We start from the raw sequence: 24389 nt of genomic DNA on the forward strand, positions 1-24389 counted from the left end.
ATTGTTGCATTACATTAGTTGGTTATTGGAGAAAGACTTTATAGCTAAGGTCATTCATTGAACCAATTCAACCAAATACCCAAAAGTGAAAATACTACTATTGTTTAACTTGCTTTCTTTGAACATATTCTGATCATTCAGATCAAGTTTTTTTTTGCTTCCTTGCCAGCCAATATTATAGGAATCAACACAATATGGTTGTGCTTTGGTATAAAGAAATAGACATGCTTTCTTTTAAAGGAGCAGATATTTTTGATTGGTTTGTTACCTAAAATTTTAGAGGTTTCATTTAAAAAGTCATGGATTCTGTGTGTTGTTGTAATTATGAAATCAAATATAGCAGGTGACATATCTCTTCAATAAATGACTTGCATTGTAATGGAGTGATTGGCAAATCAAAATATGAGAATTATGAAGAAAATTATTAAAAAATACATAAATAAAAACTTTATTTGTTTCAGAATGAAAAAGATGGTGAGACAATTGGTTTTAAATTAGAAAATCATAAAATGGCAAAAAGATTATGGAAAACCTGTGTAGAACACCATGCTTTCTTTAGGTGAGAATTCATTTATATGAAAATTATTTTTTGTACTAAAAATTTGAACGGATGAAAGATTTAAGCAGATTTAATTTTTATTATAATTTCTCATAAAGCTTACATATTTGTGAATTGTAAATTTTTGTATTTCTGTTGTTTAAATTCAAGAATCCTTTGTATTTTGTTCATGTAATTTAAAAATTATGAAATATGTTTTTAAATATGCTATATGTTCCCTTGTTTTTCAGATTACATCAATCAGATCCACCGAAAAGTTCAACATTTCCTAGATTTAACTCAAAGTTTAGATATTCTGGTAGAACACAAAAACAAGTCCGGGATGAAGTGGAAAAGATTGAAAACAAACCAAAATTTGACAGAACACACTTCAAATATAGCTCAATGCCACAAACAAACAACACAGAAGGTTAGTTAAAACACCATCATGTTTATGTAGACAGACTGCTTGGCTAGGAAAGTCTTGTCTCTTCCTTAATGAATTTGAAACAATATATTTAATATTTAATGGTTTGATACAAAAATCTTTGTTAAGTAGTGCATATTTCTTTCACTGTAAGAAATTAAAATCTTTAGCTCATCTTAGATCAGCAGATGTTATACTGTTGAGTTGAAGTAAGGAAAGATTTTTTGTGTATCACATGTATCCACTTTAAGTCGCATATTGATCAGCAAGACTAGATCTACCAATAAGTCAAACATGCCAAAACTTTTATACAGCACAGCACATTTCAGCAATGAAGAATTCATTATGACTTGAAATTTATAAAATAAAAACTCCCTGCAATTCAGTAAACAAACTAAATATTGTATTTTTCACTAGGTTATAACCATGGTTACCCAGACGAGAAAGATAGAACAGATCAGAAAGGTGTGACAACACCGTCAACAGAGAGTGGACCTCCTCCATACTTTACCGATAGCCAGGGGCCTGATGGATACAATACACTAGAATCCTCAGCAGACAAACCTAACTCTCTGGGCAATATGTCAGAGGACAGAACAGACAGAACTCCTGGTCATGAGGTTAGTTACTATATTATTATACCCCCTCTATAAAAAAAAGTGGGGGTATACAGTTTTACCTCTGTCTGTTTGTCCAAAAGTCTGTCAATATTTTTAAATATCTTTCTCAAGAACTGCACCATAAGGACTCCCTAAAATTTGGTTTCAGGGTTTATATAATTCAGCTTTACCTTGTGATGCGTTTTCAAATTCATCACACAACAACTTCCTGTATACCGAAATATTTGGGCGGGGTATCATCAGTGAGCAGTAGCTAGCAGTTTCACTTGTATTTGTTTCATTATGCAGAATACTATTTTCACCAAATTGATAGTGCGATGAATATATGTAATTGAGAGATATTTGGTGACTTTATGCAGCAAGTCATTCTTTTCAGAGCATTAATTTATTTACAAAAAATTCACAGACACATAGCATAGCAAAATCATTACTTATGGTAAAGAAACAATTCCCTTAAAAAAAAATTTGTAACACTATGGTTTTAGCTGATTGTTTTATAAATATATAAAGTTTTCTCTTTTAAATTGTTCTCATATTTTCATCCCTGGATCTTTGATAGCTTACTCCATGGTATGTGGGACTTATAGTTATTCTTGTATTTTAAACTTTGATAGATAGTTGTAAAATTGGCAATCTTACTTTTATCCAAGGGAAATAACTTTTGCCAAATAAAAAAAGAAACATTTTGATAAAATCATAGAAGTCAAAATTCTGCAACTGTTTATTTTAAAGGTTCTTTAAATGATTTTTAAACATGTTAAATTATAGTTAAGCTAATTAGATGTCATTTGATAGTAGAAGAATCATACACAAATTTTTAGGTAAGATAGCATTAAGGGGATATAGTATTGTCATGATCTTGTTGACCAACAAAAGCCAAAATAAGATGCATAGAACTTGTCAATATTTTCAATATATACTAAATAGTATTCCAAACAAACTTATTTGTAACATTTCCTGCCTACAGCTTTGAAGTATAAGTAATGCTGTAAACTAACTAATTTGTGAGAGACTCATTTTTGCGACTTTTGCTGGTTGAGAAAAATAATGTAAATTTAAATTACCTTGAATATGTGAATACTGGATCTTCACTTGTATAAGTAAAAAAGGAAAATGAAAAGATCCAGAAAATGAATTAAATTACAGTTTTTTTGTAGGAGTTTCACTAACCTTTCTATCTACTTAAAAGTGAAACATACAAAACTTAGAGCCAGTTTAGAGTAGACTTACATTGTATATGTAGTGTGGAGACATTATATGTAATTTGTGTATTTTAGGATGCAACACAAGATTGGTCACCAGGTGCTGGTGATGCAGCCACTTTAGAAGCTCAAAGAAGAGGGAAAAAGTCAAAAGAAGATAAAGAAAGAGAAAAAAAGGAAAAGGAAGAAGAAAAGAGAAGGAAAAAGGAAGAGGAGAAGGAAAGAAAACGATTAGAAAAAGAAAGAAAACAAGGAAAAGGTGCTGAAGACAGAACAGATAAAATGGTAAGGTTTGATCAGCTGTCCTATTTTCATGAATATATCTTCCTTATGGACTATAACTCAATATTTACAATTTTTTCTCCCAAGATGATGGTTACATAGTTTTATAACACAAGCCCTTTCTAATAAATTGCTGTGTGTAATTTTTAAGATAAATTTAAAAAAAACAAGAAGTACATCTGAAGTATAAATAACCACAGGTCAATATAATATCTCACAATCAACAAACCTGGTCTGCAAAATTAAGTTTAAGTTTTAGAATTAAAAGTGATTGAACAATATTGCTATATAAATTTAAGAAGATGTGGTATGATTGCCAATAAGACAAATTTCAACCAGAGATTAAATGATATAGAAGTTAGCACTTGTCACTGAAAAGCATTCTACGATGAGCAAAACCCATACCCCATAGCAAACTATAGAAGTCTCGAAGATGATGAATGTAAAACAAATCAAACGTGAAAATTAACAGCCTGATTTATGTGCAAAAGGATAAACAAATACTCCCATAACCTGGAACAACAGTATAAAGTAAGAAAAAACTATCAAAATATGCATGATTTTATAGATTTAAGATTTCAAAGGATGATACAATTTGTTTCAGGGTGATGAATCAGCAACATTAGGTTTGAATGGTGAACATTACCCAGGATCTGCTGGTCTCGATTCTGTAAGTGTTTTAAACAAGATTGACTCCAAACGGCTAGTGAAATCTGTAAAGCTCTTTAAATTCTTATTTTGGTTCGTTTATTTTTAAACATTTGACAGTCTTTTAAGAGATTTATTTTGTCAATTGTACATGGTTAAATATATAGCAATCTATTAACATCTTCACCCATGGATTTATTTCTGTTTTAGGGAAAGTTTTTGATGTTAACCCAAACTATTAGAAATGTAGAATTTCTATTAATATTTTTATTTGTTTGAAAGGTTTTGATAAATATTCTAAAACAGACATAAATACAAGTTATAGTAATAAAGATTGTAAAGAGACTTAAAGAAACACATTTGTATTTTTAGGCTAGTTGCATGATCAAAAACTGACTGTCTTTGTGAAATCAGTATTATTTTCTGTCTGATAAATTGGAAAGGCATAGATTAAATATATACTGGCTAGTAAGATCTGGAATGAAATTATTTCAGAACTGGAGATTACATTTATTAAACCAGTGTCAGATATTCTACAATGAGAATATATATAGCTACAGCAAATATGAAGTCTGATCATATATCATTTTGTTTTGAGTATCATTAGCTAGAAAAACTGTGATATATTTATAGTGCAGCAATTATTATCTTCTTATGTAATGTAATTTTAAAACATGCTTTCATCAAGGTTCAAGTGTAGTTACAATTGTATTGAAGCATGTTGTGTGTCTTTAACAAAATGTTGTTTGTGCATCATATTAACATGTATTTATGTTATACCAGGGGAAGATAACTGCGTTAGCACCACCAGATGGAGCTGATTCAAGAAAGGTTAAAATTCATTTATTCCCATATTATATCAAGCATAATAGTCCAGTAATTTCTTTTTTGTTTGATGAGATCATTTATTATTTCAAATTTAAGTTTCTTTGCAGTTTTGAAAACATCAATTCTAAGTTTTAGTTTATCATAATAATTTAAAACCATTTTTCTCCTCAATATTTTTAAGTTAATGAATTACTTTTTTCATTAAGTTAAAAAAAAATCATAAAAAGCAAGTTATTTTTCTTTAAACCTGATTTTGTAATTTCAAGAATCATTTTCAAAACAGGATTTAGAACAACAGCCAAAGGCTGAGACAACAATTGATGATTCTTATAACAATATGGGTACTGGGCCTGGTATTGGAATTGCTCCCCCGCTGGTATCAGAAAAACAAAGGTCAGTTGCCTCCCCTGAAACTGACATAGATGATGATGATGCTGAGAGAAGGAAGAGAGAGAATGATAATAAATTAAATAGAGATGATGATTCTAAAATGAATAGAGATGATGATCCTAAATTGAGTAGAGATGATGGTCATAGAAAGTCAGATAAATTTGATGATGATAAAAAGAAGGGTGACAAATCTAAAAGAAAAGAGTCGGACAAATCTAAAGACAAGAAATCTGGTTTCTTCGGAAGACTCAGGTCTCCAAAGGACAAGGATTCCAAGAAAGGAAAGGGGAAGGAAACTGACATTGATTCTGCTCCAGGAAGTCCAACCAGCCCTGATTCAGCATATCAGGTTAAAAAACACACCTGCTTGCTTAAAATTATATTAGGGCAATGCATATGTATGTGCTATATGCTTAAAATCATTTTATTTATACAATTTTACATGTATTTTTTATATTCATAAATATATGATTTTTATTTTCTAAAACTTTTTTTCATAAAATATAGCTTCTAGCAATATAAAGATATACATGAAACTCCCTTTTCAATATAGTATATTACATTTTGCATTGTAGACTAGTTGATGCCATGTTGCTTTTATTTGTTGGGGAATTAGTTTTTATAAATAATGCCTTTGCTTTTATAAGATGTTTGTTTAATTATTTCAGTTATTGTTGACGACTTTCTGGTACATTTAAATTTTATATTAAGATTTTTAAAGTATTATCTATTTTGACTTCCCCTTCTTGACTAACTCGTATTTGAAGTGTGTAAAGCAGGGAACTGAGTGTATAAGTCTTATAGGTTAGCTTCTTGTAGAAAAATACATTTCAAAATAGAAATAATTGTATATATGAGCATTTTGATAAAAAAAAAATTATAGAATTTAACTATAGAAATAAGCATGTTTTAATACTTACAGTTTTTGGCATGATCTTATTTCCTTTGACAAAGTACAACAATGGTGACAAGATAACGTGTTTCCTGAAATATCACAAAGTACTTTTAAAAGGAAGTAATATGACAATGACTATGTATATTTTTATCATAGATTTTATGTGAAGAATTTCACAACTAATTATAGATTTGAGAGTAAGCATGACAAGCTTGAAACAGTAATGAACCTACCACTGTGGAGTTACAAAGGTAAAATTATGCATGGACACTTAAAGCAAGACGATAAATCTACTGGCTGCCAAGCAGCAAGAAATTATCTTACCATTCAGCATGGACTTCAAAGTGACACCAAAGCATGGTCTAAATTAATAGCAATTTATTATTAGATTTATCAAATGGAAAATCTATCAAAGACTCATGATCATTTGCATACTTGTAATTCAGCATGGCATGGAAATAATACTCTAAGGCATGAGTTTCAACTATAATAGAACAAATGATATTAGCTGTATGGCTAATTATATCTATCTTTTTCTTTAGAAAGAGACAATTGTCAAGGAAACCAATATAGTGGAAGAAACACAAATCAGCAATATTGTCCAACCTGCTGTTAATGAAACTTCTGAAAAAGTTAGAGAGGTAGTGATAACTGTGGTGGCTAAAGAAGAAATGAAAACAGAGATACCAGAAGTAAAAGTTGAAGAAAAAATTGTAGAAACTGTCAATAACAAAGATGCTTCTGAAAAGGTTATAGATGAAGTGGATGGTTGTTGTGTAGGAAGGAACACTAATAATGAGATTGAGGAAGTAAAAGTAGTTACTGAGGAAATAACTGCTGAAATAGAAACAAAAGACGTTGAGAAAATAATGGAGAACAAGGAAGTGGAAGAAAACTTAGCAGATTTGTCTAAGTCTGAGGAAAATAGAACTGTTGAGAGGATTATTGTAGAAGAGGAGATTGTAATAGAGGATAAGACAGTTAACAACGAAGAGGAAGTTAAAAAAGAAACCTCTAATGGTCCTTTAATTGAGACTATTGAAGATGAAGTATTTACTACAGAAGTACATAAAACCGAATCAGTTGGTCTCCCAATGATCAGTAATCACGTTGGATCAGAGACTGGTAGTTTAAGTAGCGATAGTAGTGATGACGAGGAGGTGTGTGGCTCTTATCATGTAGAATCTCCCATGGAGGAAACTCCACCTAAAGTGAAAGTAGAAACTATTGTAGAAGAGGAACAAAGTGAAAGTAGAGTTGAAGTTTTTAATTGTAATGAAACAGAAACTATTCCAGTAAAACAAACTCAACTTGAAGTAAAAACAGAAATTAAAGTAATAGATAGTCCTGTTATATCAGTAAGAGAAAAACAAACGGAGAACGAAACAGAAATTGTGACTACAGATGAGAAAGATATAGTTGATAGTGTCAAAGTTACTGAAACAGAAACTGTATCTGAAGTAAAGCAGGACATCCAAACTGAAGTTCAGAAAGATTTATATGTATCAAATGATGTTCAGGGTGAAACACTAAATAATAAAGAGACATTGGTTGATGATAAAAAGGATGATTGTGAGAGAAAAGTGGATGAAAAAAGGGATTTTGATGTTGTAGTTTCTGAACAAAAGTGTGTATCGCCTGATGGTAGTCAAGTTATATCACATCGTTCTGAAAGAAAGACTGAAACCATTCAAAAAGAGGTTTTAACGCATACCCGGAGAGAACTGAAGCCTGAAGAATTTGAGAAATACAAAAAAGAAATAGAAGCTGCAGACAAGAAGAATAGAATGGGATTACAAGATGAATTAGGGGAAGTTAGACAAGTCATAGAAACTGTTGTAGTTACAGATATTAAAAACGATAGTGGAAATATTGTATCAGAGGAAAGAAAAGAAAAACCTGAAATAGAAGAACCAAAGGAGGTAAAAGCACCTGTTGAATCAGATGATAAGAAAGAGGAGAGTGTCATTGAGGTCAAAGTTGTGAAATCTGAAAATACATTAGAGGAAAATGTCAAAAAGATGAAATATATTGATGAAAGCTCTGGTGATAGTGTCAGTGAAAAGGTGAAGGAACATGATGAAACACCTGAAGTTGTTAAACAGGTAGTTAACGAGGAGGCTGGGAATGACAATGTAGCTCCAAAGTTGGATAAAAAGGAGAGCATGCGATTGAAAAAAGAAGAAAAAGAAAGGAAAAAGAAGGAACTTGCTGAAGAAAAAGAAAGAAAGAAAAGAGAAATACAGGAAGAAAAGGAGAGGGTGAAAAGGGAAAAGATGGAAGAAAAAGAGAGGAAGAAGAAGGAAAAGGAAGCAGAAAAAGAAAAGAAAAAAAAGGAAAAGGAAGAGAAAAAAGCTAAGAAAAACAAAAAGACTGTGGTAGTTGTAGAACAAGGCATAGAAGAAGTACCAGATACAAATGTTGAAAAGAAAGAATCAGAAAAAGAAAAGACGGGAGTGATTGTGGAGGAAGTTGTAGAGGAACGTGTACCAACAGCTATAGCTATGGTCATGGCAAAACAGAAGGAAGACGAAAAAATGGAGGAAATAAATCTGAAAGATGAACCAGCTGAAGAGGAAACACCAAAACCAGAAGAACCAGTTGAAGAAACAAATAAAAAACAGAAAAAGCCAAAAAAAGAGAAAAAAGAAAAACAAAGTAAAAAGGAAAAGGAAAAGAAAACACCCAAAAATAAGAAAAAACATAAATCTACGGGTTGTTTTGGAGCGTCTGGTGAACTCAGTTCTGATGAAGATGAGAAAGTTGAGGAGAAACCACCTGAAGAAGTAATAGAAGAAATAGTTCAGGAGGAGGTTCTTATATTTCAATTCTAGAAAATAGTAAAAATCGTAAAATATTGTGAAAAAATGTTCATTGACAATAATTGAATTTTGTTTTGAAATAGTACTACTTTGGAAAAGGAAATAATTGATTTAACATTTTTTTATTCAAATTATTCTATGATGTAAATTAATTGTAAAGTAATTTTTTGTTTCTGTTTTCTGCATTTATTTATTTATCTGAGAAATACAGTTTATTACGTATTTGTGTATAATTATATAGGAAGTGAAACCAGTAGAAGAGGTGAAAGTCAGTCCCAAACAGGTGCTCTATCACAAGCATGACAAACGTCATACTAAAACTTGTCAATCATTACTAATAAATAGTTGTATAACAAACCTTTATTACGGTTTTACATTGTACTAAATATTGCTCATGAGCTCACAATATACTGATTGTTTCACTAATACTTTCTTGTAAAGTTCATTGTTGATTTGATTCTTTTTCGTGACTGCACTAATTCTGTTTATAATCATTTCCATACACTTTTCTGTCAATTACCCCTCCACCTTCTCATGTCCATACTTTTTGCCTGTTTGCTTTATTTCATTCCACTTACTAAAATTATATGTCTTAACATATAGTATAATGAATTAGTACCCTAGTCTTGAGTCATTTTTCCTACACTCTATGTTGCTTATACCATACTGTGTAATATGTAATATATGAACGACATGGTTCACCATATAAAATTTGTACCCATTTCTATTTATATAGAATTATCTATTTATAAAATAGACATTGTTTATTATTTTATTTTTTCATCATTGTTCAATTGTCAGTTGAAATCAGTTTAATTTGTGATAATTTTAGATAGTAGTTAAGATACTTATAATTTGATTTGTCTCCAAGGAAAGTCTGATTTAAAGTAGCTGTTATTAATTGGAAAGTAAAAATACGTGAAGGATATTTAGTAAACATATTCATACATTAGGATGTAAATATAATATATTATTTCAGAAAGGGAAAGGGTTCGGTTGGGCTTTACCAGGGATGGAAGAGTTGCAGAAGAAAGGAACAAAGGTTTGAGCTCATTCTTACAAAGCATGCAGCCAGTAACTTTGTTTCTGTCAATTTGCAATTGTTTTTGTTTTGGGGTTTTGAAATTGATAATTAACTTCCTAGCATGACATTTCAAATACCAGGATTCATAGCTTTTGTTTATTTTGTGGCAGTGTTTTTTTCTGCCTTTTGGATTTCATATTAGAAGGCTTTTCCCAGGGAATTTATTTCATTTTGTTATGTTGCATGTCACAGTGCATTTTTAGGGAGATATAATCATAAATCATTGATCAATATTTATTTTTTTATAAAGGGTGCAGTATTATTTGACAATGAATTTTAGGGTTTTTTATCATGAAATAGTTTTATGAGAGCAATTTTGTTTTCATTTTCCGCTGTAGTAATGCTTTTCTGTGGTAGATTTTGATTTACATTGCATTTCTTGAATGGTTTATTGGAAAATTTTATATTGAATGGGTAGGTCCCATCCTTGATTTTGAATTGTATAAAAATTACATGCTTTAAAAAGATATTTGTAGTTGGTTGCTCAAAGCATGAAGTACTGTTCATGCATTCGGCTGATACACAATAGATCAATAGAGATTTTATTCTGTTATTACTGATTTACTGTTTTTAGTCATTAGACAGTATTAAGTATAAATATTAGTGATAACTTTTAGTCAGTAGCTTAAAATTCATCCTGCAGCATGAAGACAAGACTAAACGACATAGTACTACCTCATCCCATTCAACACACTCTACTCACGATGACAACGCCAAAGCACCTATAGCTGACCTCACGGAAATGCAGGATCAAAATATGCAGAATTTGGAACCAGTCAGTATGAACGAAGAAAAAATGACTGAATCTGCACCAAAGGAAGTTCCAGAATCATGTGCGACAGAGGTTGAGGAAGTACGGGAAATAATTGATGTGGTAGAGAAGAAAGAAAATGTTATGACTGAAGCAGCTATTACAACTCCAGAGGTTTGGAATATGGTGCATGGGAGTGATTTGAATGTTGCCTGTTTTCCTCAGATTGCTTGTTGTTACCAGAATGATTGAATTGATTTGTTATAAAAAAGGAAATGCATGATCCTTCAGAGTGGAGTTATGTATTGTTAAATTTAGAAAAAATGTGTCTTAATTTTGTGACCGATTTAAAAAAAAATGTTTGAATAGTGAAGTCACATATACTTTATAAATGTAAGAACTCTGTTATTTATTTGTTTGCATGTATATTGTAACACATCTTTAGGGACATACATGAAAAAAAGTGAAAATGTTCTAGTCAAAATAGGTGCTGAGAAATCTGAGAGCTCTTTCAGTACTCAGTATATATGTTTTCAGACTAGTTCAAGTACAAGACTTGACTGGTCATAAGATATGACTAGTTGTAATATAATGAATATCAAAATATTATACCAATATTTGTACATGTACCAAAAATGTTACAACTTTTTATTTTTAACAGAATATGCAAATTTTCAAATTAAAAATTTTGAACAAATGGTGCTGTTTAATTTAAAATCCAGAATATTTGATGTTCAGTATATTGCAGAAACTTATCATTACTAGAACTCTCCTACTATCCAACTATTTACTTTGCCAAATAAATCTAAAACATAAGCTTATGTACTATAAACCATCTTATATTACCCTGACCAATCTCTTGCTTGTATGTGTATTGTTAACAGTTATTGTACTCAAATATATACAGTGTATATGATAAGATGATAATTAATCTCATGAAAAAACTGTGCATATCTTTTTTGTAAATGTGTACTTTAAAAATTGCATTTACATTTTACAGTTGAAAAAGCTAAAACATATTTTACAGAATAGTTGCACAGATTTATTACACAGATTTTGTAAAACATATTTGTATATCATTTATATCATTTTTACTCCAACATAAATGTTGCTAAGCATGCATAATGTTCAAATTTGTGTTTTTGCAGTTGAATAGTTACATGTAAGAAATAAGTAGTTTGCTTTTTAGTGCAGCTTTCTCTTTAGTCAATGCATTCTTTAATGCAGTAAGATATATGCTTCTGGGTTTACAGTTTTCCATGAATTGTTAATTGAAAATTGATAAATGAGTCACTTTCTTTTTGAATATTTTAAATGGAAATGAAGAAAAAGGTCTGTCTTGGACTGGTTATATCATGCAAGAGTTAGTATTTCTTTGGACTGATTTATTACAAAAGATCAGATAAATTAGTAATTTTGTGAAGTAAAAAGCATTACTTGTCGTCCAATAATAATGAACTACTGTGTTTTCTAGGTCGGACTTGGTATGGATGGAGATATGATCAACCGAGTTTTACCTGAGGGAGAAGGTTCTATAGATAGAAGAATGCAATTTATCCCAGTAACACCTCCAGTACAGGTTAATATTTTACTTCATGCAGTTAAAACATTTGCAAACAACTCCTCTTGAAGATATTTGTCAGTTTTTAAACTTGATGACCCAAGACTCAAGTGTTTTGTCCAGCTTTTGCAATTGATATATAAATTCCACTGATTTGACCTACTGTACGTGGTTTTATGCATACATGTCAACCTCTGACAATGGGAAATTTGCGTGTAAAGTGGTGAAAAGGGTCTACACGCCATGTGACAAAATCCTCGCGTGTAAACCGTTGAAAAAGCGTGTATTACATGCGAATATCATGTCACTTGACATGTATGGTTTTATGATTATACTATGTAGAAGAAATTGTTTAGATCTCAGCATACAGCAAACAAAAACAACATCGTAAACATTTTAAACAAAATTTACTAAGATTTTCTACCTTAAGTAAAAACCTATCAATTGATATTTGCTAACAAGTTTTGGGAAACATTTCTAGTTCTTTCAATTATTGCTGACAACTTTAACTACTATTGATAATATCATTTTTGGAAAATGACTTATTTTAATCTTTTAAACTTTGATATTTTATATTGACAGAGATGAACACTTCATTGTTCTTTGCAAAGCTTCTAGTGAGGCTACACAGTGTAATTTGACAATTAAAACAATTGATATAGTATTGGATTTTTGATCACAGAGTAAGCTCTCTGAAATTGTACAAATGATTTTTTTGTTTCTACTTCAGGAGACTAAAGATTCGCTGAAGGGCCATAGCAATTCAACAATGCCATTTTTCGATTCTGCGTCAGGAGATACCCTTGGCAAAAAGGTACCACCCCCAGTTCCTCCAAAAGGCATGAGGAATGGATTTTCGGAAGAAGACAGATCAATGCAAGACATGGTAAATTTTTTAATTTTTTATTAACAATTCTTTTTCTTCTACATATTTAGGTGTAAAGTTTATTTTAATTGGTGTTTCTTTATTGGAAAGGTGATGGTAGGTTATTGTATTTCAGTCTACTAATTAAACCACTATTTTAGTTGAATCAGCTAGATTCACTTTCTGATAAATCATTTTTTCCTTCCTGATGCAGATTTATATGAAATCAAAAGACCATCTTTCAGCCATTAGTAAAATCATAGAGCCGACTCCAGCGGTACTTGCCTCATAAATTTAATTTAGGAGCTAAAAACAATGAATTATTTGGGATATTTAAAAAAAAATATTTGCTTCTATTATTTCCATTTAGAAATTAGAAAAAAATATCTGTTTTTTTATACCTACTTTCTAGGTAGATCTTTTAATGTTTATTAACACTAACCTCTGATGTATATGTTGTCTAAATATGTCAATAACATATAGAATGTTTGTCCTGTCCATGTTCTAATGTGACATCATGTCCTGTCCATGTCTTCTAATGTACACAATGTTTGTATTGTCATATGCCTGATTGGTTGTCTCTGTTTAGGTACCACAGTCAATAAACAAAATATTATAGGATGTTGTCCAATCTTTATAGGAAGACCTTCAAAATTAATGACACTTTATAAAAAGGAATTAAATTAGTTTTACAAAATTAATGAAAGGTGTGATTTTAATCAAAGAGAGTTCTTTCCCTTTGAGGAATGTTTTATTTTGCCCTGACTTTTGCTGTTGGAATGGTTTTATATTTCAGGTTTTAACGGCTAGTGTTATGCATTGTTTTTGGCTTTTACAAGTTGCATTTCTTCATGAGCATTTGTTGCCAGTGTTTAGATTAAACAATTTCTGTCTCTCTGCCGCGTACATCTGTTTATCTTCAGGTGAAGGTTCTTGCGCTGCTTCTGAAAGCTTCAAGCAGATTCCATCTTTCTGTTTTTCAGCCACCAACTATTCCTACAGAAAGTTTTACTTATGAAAATAATACGGATGACATCCCTATTTCAACGAAAAATGTTCCTTTTGTAAAGACAAAAACACAAACAGTTACATATGAAAAAGACGGTTATCCTTATGAAACGGAAGATGGAATCCTGATAAGTTCACAGTCCCATAGTACACGATCACAAACCATTGAAACTACCACAGTAAGTTCTTATAGGCAGACTGTGGTTTCTTATTTACTAACATTTCTTAATTGCTCTTTGAATGTTTATATTTTCTTTACCTATAGTATAATGGAGAATGCAATTACAAAATTAGCATGTTGGATTATGCAAACTGGAATGTTTATATATAGAATTAAAAAAGCATCGGCATTTAAGCTTTCATTTATTTCCAGTGCCATCTGTTAGATCTTGACCAAACTTGGACGTTGCCTCTTTTGAAGCAATGACCTTGACTTCTTTAATAAAATACCTTTGGTATCTTCTATCTCTCAAAATTATAAAGTCACTAGATCATTGTTAAAGGTTAAAGTCACTAGATCATTGTTAAAGGTTAAAGTCGCTAGATCATTGTTAAAGGTTAAAGTCGCTAGATCATTGTTAAAGGTTAAAGTCACTAGATCATTGTTAAAAGTTAAAGTCACTAGATCATTGTTAAAGGTTAAAGTCACTAGATCATTGTTAAAGGTTAAAGTCACTGGATCATTGTTAAAGGTTAAAGTCACTAGATCATTGTTAAAGGTTAAAGTCACTAGATCATTGTTAAAGGTTAAAGTTGCTAGATCATTGTTAAAGGTTAAAGTTGCTAGATCATTGTTAAAGGTAAAGGTTAAAGTCCCTAGATCATTGTTAAAGGTTAAAGTCCCTAGATCATTGTTAAAGGTTAAAGTCCCTAGATCATTGTTAAAGGTTAAAGTCCCTAGATCATTGTTAAAGGTTAAAGTCGCTAGATCATTGTTAAAGGTTAAAGTCGCTAGATCATTGTTAAAGGTTAAAGTCGCTAGATCATTGTTGAAGGTTAAAGTCGCTAGGTCATTGTTAAAGGTTAAAGTCATAGATCATTGTTAAAGGTTAAAGTCACTAGATCATTGTTAAAGGTTAAAGTCACTAGATCATTGTTAAAGGTTAAAGTCACTAGATCATTGTTAAAGGTTAGTCACTAGATCATTGTTAAAGGTTAAAGTCACTGGATCATTGTTAAAGGTTAAAGTCACTGGATCATTGTTAAAGGTTAAAGTCACTGGATCATTGTTAAAGGTTAAAGTCACTAGATCATTGTTAAAGGTTAAAGTCACTAGATCATTGTTAAAGGTTAAAGTCGCTAGATCATTGTTAAAGGTTAAAGTCGATAGATCATTGTTAAAGGTTAAAGTAACCATAATATAAAATGAAATATAAAGTACGATTTGATTATAGGCTATTAATCAAGAGTAAAATTTGGGAAGAATTTTAAATTTTTACATTTTTTCATAGACATTAAACACATGGCTTAGGCTCTATATAAAGGAGGCTTCTTGAAATATTATGTAATTTATGACTACTGTTTAATTGACATTGATTATTTTACTTAAAACCACAATTAATAGTCTTGCAGCACTGTTCATGTGTAAACTTTCATGATGTTATCTTCCAGTAAAACACCTTAAACAATTGGAACTAATCAACATATAGTTGATTGATATTGCAGCAGTTCCTTTTTAGAACTATATTTATTAGCTTGAATTGTAATTTAAAAAATAAAGGCCTGAGCTTCTGCAATTTAAATCAGGCTTCAACGAAACTTTTCTAAGGTGCTCAACTTTTGAAAACTATATCTTGGAGTCCATTTGTAATGACTATCATTAAGACACTATTCTTAACATCTTGGACATTTTATATTATATTTAAAATTCAATTATGCATTTAGGTCAGCTAACAGTAGAACCTTCTCTATACCTATTTTCTTTGGCTCCTTTAAAAGTTTCTTAGAATCTGTGAAATGCATTTATGCTAGATAATGAGACTTGCAGCTTCTTTCTTTTCTTATTTTAAAAGTTAAAAAATAATTATTAAATAATGGAAACGTTAGATATTGCATATTTTTTTTAAAGGTAAAGATTGCATGAAATGCAATCAAAACCTTATGGGACTGACTTGATATCTAAATCTTCCAAGACTTATCACTAGTTTTTGATACACAAAATATAGTGCATTCATCATAACATTCTATACATCCTATCCTTGAACATTTCCAGAAATTATCAATGTAATGTATGCTCAGATATTTGAGGCACAAAATGCTGTTACACTTGTCAAGAAAATTACATTACTCTTGCAAGGTGCAGGAATATAATATCTGATCTAAAATTATAAATGATGTCATTGTTAAAGTCATCTCAATTAAAAAATTGGAGTTATCTTCCTTTGTCTAGAATTGCTGTTAAATCAACTACAACCAATGCAATATTTTATTTTACTTCCAACTGATAAATTAAAGCAATCTTTACCATTCAGTGCTTACAAGCACTTCGATTTTCTTATGTTTAATATAGTGTGTTATTTAAAGATACAAGGAAAATGTTGAATAATTATAGATTATCGTTGATCATCTCAACGAGATTGATTTTCTCGCTTGAGCTGGTACAGCGAAAGTGAGAAAAGCAATCCAGTTGAGATGACCAATGATAATCTGTTTATCGCTATTTTACCTATGACGACGTTGTCAGATAATTTTTCCATCTCAAGCGAGAAGCATGATATGAAAATTATCACAAAAAAAGATCAAAGGAAAAATGCACAAAATAGCGATAAATGCTATTACTTGCTCTAAAAAATAATCTTTTCTGCCATGATTGATTTGTCATGGGTAGTAAATAAGTATTGCCATGTGACAGTCATAGAGTATTGCAGAATATTGCATGAATTTTAAAGGACAGTTGTTCTAAGATATTTCTGAATATACTGTATTATTGTTACATGCTTTAGTCATTTTACTTGCACTTAAATTCAATTAAAACATATAAAACAAAAATGTTTCAAATTTTGAAGATCAATAACCTTATGTATTATCAATTGAAAAAGAAAAATAATTTTACGGAGGATAAGTTAGAATTAAAGTTATTTTGCAGAGGATTAGTGAGAATTCAAGTTATTTTACTATAAATGCATTTACCAAATGATTTAGGTCTTGAAACTTTCCTTTTTTTTCAGATATTAGTAGCTAATTGCTTTGTATAACCATATTAGCATGCTAAATAGATATAACCCTGCCATATAATGATCTAATGAGGTTTTGTTTTTATGTGAAATACTTACATTTTGAAAATTAAACTTTATTTAAAACTTTCTTGCCTTTCTACCTAACACCATTACCATCTAAAAAAATGTTTTAGTCTTGGAGTACTAAATTCAACAGATACACTTTAGTATGATCTTTAAAACAAATTACTAGACAGACCTCATTAAAGCAGTTACATTTTAAAAAGCATTAAAAATATTTATGTTGATAACAATGTTACGATTTAATTGTCATATATATCATGTATATCAATTGATAGGAACTGTTATATTTATATGCCACCTATATTTGCAGTGTTTGATATTTTACCATTTCAATTTTATGTGGAAATTAACATTGAAATACAAACAATTTCCTGCTGTATATTTTAATGAGAATTTTCTTATTATATTGTGACAATATTTGTAATATGGTATATAATTTTGTTGCAGTATAAAACAGAAAAAGATGGCAAAGTAGAAACACGGGTGGAGAAAAAGGTTGTGATAACAGATGAAGGAGATGATGATGATTTAGATCATGATGATGTAAGATTTACCTTAAAGTCATATGAAACCTCAAATTAAAAAAAATGATGCACATGTTTTTTATAACAAAATGGATAGTTTGCATTATTTAACTTATGGTCATGTACTTTTTTCTGAAGAAAATTCTTTTATTTGTCCACATTTAGAAGAAGTATATTGTTTTTAACGGATTTTTGTGACAAAAATGTCGGTTATTGATTTGTAGGGCAATCAAATGTTGTCCGTGCATTAACTCATGAACCGTTCAACCAAAGCTTTTAAAATTTTAATATGTTGCTACTGACAACTAAATGAAGGTCAAGTTAAATAATGGCGATTTTGACTTTTACCGTTTAGGAGTTATGGTTCTTGAAAGATTGAAAAATGGTTTTTCCAGTCGTGTCCGTGCATTTACGCATGAACTGTTCTTCCAAAGCTCCCCAAATTTTAATATGTTGTCACTGATGACAAAATGGAGGTCAATTTCAATAATGACGATTTTGACTTTTCCCGTTCAAGATTTATGGTTCTTGAAAGATTGAAAAATGGAGTTTCCAGTCGTGTCCGTGTATTTACACATGAACTGTTCTACCAAAACTTCCCAAATTTCAATATGTTGTTACTGATGACAAAATGGAGGTCAAGTTCAATAATGACGATTTTGACTTTTACCGTTCAGGAGTTATGGTTCTTGAAAGATTGAAAAATGGTGTTTCCAGTCGTGTCCGTGCATTTTCTCATGAACCATTCAACCAAAGCTTTGGAAATTTTTATATGTTGTTACTGATGACAAAATAGAGGTCAAGTTCAATAATGACGATTTTGACTTTTACCGGTCAGAAGTTGTGGTTCTTGAAAGATCGTAAAATGGTGTTTCCATTCACTTTAGGCCTAAAAAAAAAAGATATGTGTTTCCGGTAACATCATTTTGAAAAATAGGGTCGGTAGGTCGGAATTCTTTTTTTTTTTTTTTGACATCGTAAATGAAATCCGGAAAATTATCATGGTTTTTCCAAGTCCGGATCCGTAATTAGTTTCAAAAACCGGAAGTGTGCCATTTGCAATGTTTTTGAAGCACCTGCTGTGCAAATTTCTTGGATTTTAACCTATTTGGAATACCTTTTGACATTAATAAAATGTTTTACTGGCTTTCTATGCAAGTAGAAGCAAGAGAGAAAAAATATTATGTCATCTATCAGAAGCCTGTGTCAAAAACGGGGTCAGTTGATACAATTTTTTTTTTTTTTTTTGAAGATCCAATAAAAGAGTTAGGGTCGGGGCTAAAAAACAGGGTCGGTCGGGTTACCGGAAACATCGATCTTTTTTTTCTCGGCCTTATTGCATTTACTCATGAACCATTCAATCTAAGCTTTTCAAATTTTAATATGTTGATACTGATGACAAAATAGAGGTCAAATTTGATATTGACGATTTTCACTTTCACCATTGATCAGTAATGGTTCTTGTGATATTGCCAGGACACAAATAAATGTTAGTAAATCCGGTTTGCTGTTGTTGTGACAGCCTCTTGTTTATTGCTTGCTTCCAAGAAGCAATTCACTGACATATTTTCCGTATTCAAAGTGCCCATAACGTGAACCTTCTCATAAAAATCCGGTGATCGCAATATGCATGGATCTGTCACTGATAAACTATCATCTTATTGTACATGTTATAAACACATGCTTAATATCCATGCTTTTTCGTTGATTGGTTACTATAAGATGTCAATTGGTAAACTTCGGAGTCAAAATACGGCATTTAATGAGCTGCCATATTTGTTAAACATAACAGACAGAGAGAAAAAAAATTGACAATTGCACGATATATTTGCGTCAAAAATGATAAAATCATGCACAGAAGACTAAGTTTATATATGTACATGCATTGGTTCAAGAATTGGATAAACATTATTTTCACCAGTCACTTGTTTCATATGACTTTAAAATACAATGTTGTGCCTGGTTTTATTAATATTACTTCATGTGCTTGGGTACAGGATTTCAATACAGGTATCAATGTTTTCATAAATTATTTAAATGATGTGGTCAAACTTTTTGTAGCCCAAACTCCTTATTCAAATGCAAGATATTTTAAAAAAAAATGGAATTTAAAATGTACTGTATCATGTATGTATTTTATACACATTGTTTTACAGTTGGTGCTATACTTTTAATTTCTTAGTGGGTTTTTTTCTGACGATAAACTGATGTTTTAATAATATTTCATTTTAGCTCTTAGCAGAAGCTATCCGTTCTGTAACAGAAATGAATCCAGATTTGTCAGTAGAAAGAATAGAATGCATGAGACAGATTGAAGAAGTGGAAAAATAGAAACATTATCATTGGTATGAAAGTTATTTACTCAATATCTGTTGATAATAGACAATAGTTTTGATAACTTTTTTAAATAGGAGTTAAGTCCCTTGAAAATGTAAATTCTATATAAAATTGCAATGTTAGTGCTCACAAGTGAATAAACCTTTCAAGATATTTTGTAAATGAATCATAGATCAAGCAATATCTTGGACCAGTTAGAAAATCAGTACTGATCCACTAAGGAGTTAATCCCTTGGAAATCTAGATTATATGCTAATTGCATTGTAAGAACACTTGCAACTAAATTTATAAGGATTGTTATGAAATTTTCATCAAAGGTTTATATCAGCAATGTTATGGAAAAGTTTGAAAATCGGTGCTAATCAAGTAATTTTACAGTTGAAATGTAATATTTATTGAACATTGCATTGTAAGCACTCTCTCACCTTTATTTATTTACAATAACTCCTGTTTTGTATATATCATCATCATCCGTAGAATAATATGAAAATAAAATCTCAAGTAGTATACCTTGCTGTTGATGGATCAATGTTTACAAAAGCCTTTGTTTGGGAAAGCATTTCTTTTGATAATTATACATAGAACATACTTTTACTTCAATGTTTATAAAAGCTATATTTTGGGAAGCCTTATTATTGAAGAAATTACATAAAACATATATTTACCTAAATGCCTATAAAAGCTGTATTTTGGGAAGCCTTTCTATTAAAGATCTTTGAAAGGACATACATTTACCTCAATGTTTATAAAATCTATATTTTAGTAAGCCTTTCTATTAAAGATCTTTGAAAGGACATACATTTACCTCAATGTTTATAAAATCTATATTTTAGTAAGCCTTTCTATTAAAGATCTTTGAAAGGACATACATTTACCTCAATGTTTATAAAATCTATATTTTAGTAAGCCTTTCTATTAAAGATCTTTGAAAGGACATACATTTACCTCAATGTTTATAAAATCTATATTTTAGTAAGCCTTTCTATATAAGATCTTTGAAAGGACATACATTTACCTCAATGTTTATAAAATCTATATTTTAGTAAGCCTTTCTATTAAAGATCTTTGAAAGGACATACATTTACCTCAATGTTTATAAAATCTATATTTTAGTAAGCCTTTCTATTAAAGATCTTTGAAAGGACATACATTTACCTCAATGTTTATAAAATCTATATTTTAGTAAGCCTTTCTATTAAAGATCTTTGAAAGGACATACATTTACCTCAATGTTTATAAAATCTATATTTTAGTAAGCCTTTCTATTAAAGATCTTTGAAAGGACATACATTTACCTCAATGTTTATAAAATCTATATTTTAGTAAGCCTTTCTATTAAAGATCTTTGAAAGGACATACATTTACCTCAATGTTTAATTTATAAAAGCTATATTTTAGTAAGCCTTTCTATTAAAGATCTTTGAAAGGACATACATTTACTCAATGTTTATGTTTATATTTTAGGTTTCAAGTGTTGAAAGGAGTGCTTCAGAAGAGACAGATGATCTTTTAGTGCCTAAAGACTTGTTTTATTGCTCTTTATAAAGACGTTGGCCTGTTATATTGTACTGATGGTACTAAACCACAGCGCCAGACTGGTTTAGAAAGAATATCGTAAAATGTGATAACAACCTTCCCCTCCCCAAACTAATTATAATCAGTTAGTGTTATTTTAATGGGTATTCCAAACTATAAGCAGTTTTACATTTTGATTTGATTGTTTGATATTTTCATTTGATGAGTATACATGGACTGTCATAAGTGTAGTTGTTTATATAAACTGCCTTCTGTAGCTTACAATTCTGTTCTTTATGAATAGTGTGGTTTCTGGGGGATAATTCAGGATTGTTATATACATTTTTTTTCATAATAACATTCATTTGTTTATTTTCTTCTAATCCAGTCTGGTTTTAAATGCAATAATTTATATGTGAAAGTGTTTAGTTTTATTGTTTTAGCATCATTATAGATAAATCATGACATATTTTGTATAGCTCATCAATTGTAAAGAAAAATCCATTTTTATCATGCATTTGTTTTATATATGTTAGTCCATTTATTTTTTATCTTTCGTTGATCAACACATTTGTGAAGAAGACATATATGATGATACTTTTAAGAAATGAGGTTCTGAACCTGAATATTCATTAGTTTACATTTATCCATGAAGCAAAGGTCATTTAGGTTTGAAATAATTTATTTTTTAAATTTTAAAAGAAAATTAAGAACTTTTTATTTTTTGTTGTTAAATTTATTTAGAAAAATGAGGATTTTTATAATTAAACACAAAATTGTGATGATAATAGGGATGAGAGACCACTGAAAATGGAATTAATAATGAAATAATAATACATGATAAAACATTAAAATATTACACATAGATATATTGTTACTGAATATATCATTTTATAGTTTTTATTAAATTCTAATTTTTTACAAAAAAAGTGCATTTTCTTATCTGTTTTATAAATTCTATATGAAAATGCTTATTTTATTTATGAATTAATGTTGTGTGGGAGGCAGCCGGTACACAGTTGATTATTATTATACAAATAAATTTGTTCTTTTTGTATAAAAATGTAGTTATAACAAATTTTTATGAATTTGTAAATTTGTCTTTGGTCAAAAAATATTTCTTTTTTTACTACAAGAAATTATTTGACCAAGTAAATTGACAAATCTATTTATATAGACTATTTTATGTTGCATTTTGCTCAATGCTTGTTTCACTTCGACTTGCTTTATGTTTTAAAATAGATGTAGCATAGATTTTGAAGCTTGAAAACAGATAAAGCCTTCTATCTTGCTGTCTTTGTAGGTGATAAGTCTGCGCCATTCTTTTGATCTCCTAAAAATTTGTTTTTTATTAAATTTTGTCAAGATTTAATTTTAAATCATTGAATCTAATACAGGTTATCCTGAAGCAGTCTGTATTCTTTTTGTTATGGGAAAAGTGGGGACTAATTTTACTCATTACATTTTGTTTTTACATAAAAGAGTATATTTCACAAATAACATTTAACAATGTATTTCTTCAGTAGCAGAATGACAAATTTTCAAACCCATGTCATCATTGAGTTATTGTTTATCAAATCACATCAAAATACTTTTGCTATTTTTTTTTATGTTTCATAAAATGCGTGGATACTATACTAAAAAAAGTTACAGTAATTGATATTTTTGATACATGGTAACGAGTAATCTCAGATTTTAATCATTATCAGTGTGATGAAATGAAAGTCATTCTGCTGAACTGTCCTTACATAAACTTTCTGTAGTTGTCACACATTTTATGGTTGTTTTAATTGTAGCCTTGAAAAGGCATTATTTATTTTGTCTGTTTCCCACATATTATAGCAGCTGTTCAGAACATCATTTTATTCTTAAAAGCATATTAATAAATTTTTAAATGACACTTGGATTTTCATTGCGCCTTATGAATTCAAGAAGTTTTTTCAATATAATTGTCACTTCAATGTGACTTCAAATGACATCTAGTGATAATAAATGACTTGAACAGTTTTGATACAAGTAATTGCAAACCAGATTTTACTGTGAAGCACATATTACCCTAGCATAATAGAAAGAAAGTATCCATGACTCAAAATCAGTTTATGCACTACAAAAAAACACATAAAGCAATGTGCAGGGAACTCTTCTTCATCTCAAAATGTAGTGAGGCCTTCAAGTTGAAGCAACAAACCAAAAAAACTTGCACCTCACTGCAAGTTTTAGACAGCCCTAAGAACCTATTTGAGCAGAATTCTTTGCAAACTGACAATCGTACAACATTTGTTAATTAAAGACCAAAGAAATGGAGTAGCATCCATAAAATAAATCTGGCAAAAAAATCAAATATGTACTGTCATAATTTTAACCTAACAATCACAATGTAGTTTGCCAAAAAGTACATACATTTAGACAACTAATGTGGATTCACCTATTTTTGTGGGTACCAATTTTCGTGGATAAAGGAAAACTTGCATGTTCTTTGATATTTAATTTCGTAGTTTTGCCGAGGTCTGCATACAAGCCTATAGAAAATTTGACATTTGCTGAATATTTTATTTCGTGGTTTACTTGTTCCCACGAAATCCACGAAAATTGGTATCCAAAGAATGATAATGAATCCACAGTATGTGTCTGATAGTTGTCATTCTCATCTTTTTCCTGATCAGTTCATGTGATCTAGGTTCAATGAAGCAAGTACCATTCATAACACAATCTACCATAGTTATGCGGTGGATTCCACTTTACTTGAGCCTCAGTTTGCTTAAACCTGAAGTTTCATTTTAACCAAAACAGACAAATTGAGTTTTAAAGTTAGTCACACAGAATAGAGTCCAACCTCCTTTTGTTGAAATTGTA

The 24389-nt window shown here is 30.1% G+C and overlaps 1 protein-coding gene and 1 long non-coding RNA gene across 17 annotated transcripts in view; one reads left to right on the top strand and one right to left on the bottom strand.

The window, feature by feature from the left end:
* LOC139527776 (uncharacterized) overlaps window positions 1–5912 on the bottom strand; it is a 39960-nt gene extending 34048 nt beyond the window's left edge. The window contains exon 1 of the long non-coding RNA XR_011665443.1: window positions 5856–5912. This is a non-coding gene — a long non-coding RNA (uncharacterized lncRNA). The remainder of the gene's footprint in view (window positions 1–5855) is intronic.
* The window catches only part of LOC139527695 (band 4.1-like protein 2), a 74960-nt gene extending 51524 nt beyond the window's left edge, over window positions 1–23436 (top strand). For 7 of the 16 annotated variants that reach the window (XM_071323318.1, XM_071323358.1, XM_071323400.1 and 4 more), the window contains 17 exons: window positions 462–559; window positions 790–968; window positions 1383–1585; window positions 2863–3072; window positions 3674–3739; window positions 4501–4548; window positions 4829–5284; window positions 6373–8643; window positions 8894–8935; window positions 9632–9694; window positions 10380–10661; window positions 11962–12066; window positions 12779–12934; window positions 13897–14100; window positions 17608–17703; window positions 19917–20029; window positions 21486–23436. In XM_071323318.1, the coding sequence (XP_071179419.1) occupies window positions 462–559; window positions 790–968; window positions 1383–1585; window positions 2863–3072; window positions 3674–3739; window positions 4501–4548; window positions 4829–5284; window positions 6373–8643; window positions 8894–8935; window positions 9632–9694; window positions 10380–10661; window positions 11962–12066; window positions 12779–12934; window positions 13897–14100; window positions 17608–17703; window positions 19917–20015 (4578 nt within the window). In that variant the 3' untranslated portion in view covers window positions 20016–20029; window positions 21486–23436. The remainder of the gene's footprint in view (window positions 1–461; window positions 560–789; window positions 969–1382; window positions 1586–2862; window positions 3073–3673; window positions 3740–4500; window positions 4549–4828; window positions 5285–6372; window positions 8644–8893; window positions 8936–9631; window positions 9695–10379; window positions 10662–11961; window positions 12067–12778; window positions 12935–13896; window positions 14101–17607; window positions 17704–19916; window positions 20030–21485) is intronic. The other 9 variants (XM_071323367.1, XM_071323435.1, XM_071323425.1 and 6 more) reach the window with 7 other exon arrangements.
* The last annotated feature ends 953 nt before the right edge of the window (window positions 23437–24389 follow it).

This window comes from Mytilus edulis, chromosome 1, assembly GCF_963676685.1.
Source record: "Mytilus edulis chromosome 1, xbMytEdul2.2, whole genome shotgun sequence".
NCBI lineage: Eukaryota > Metazoa > Mollusca > Bivalvia > Mytilida > Mytilidae > Mytilus > Mytilus edulis.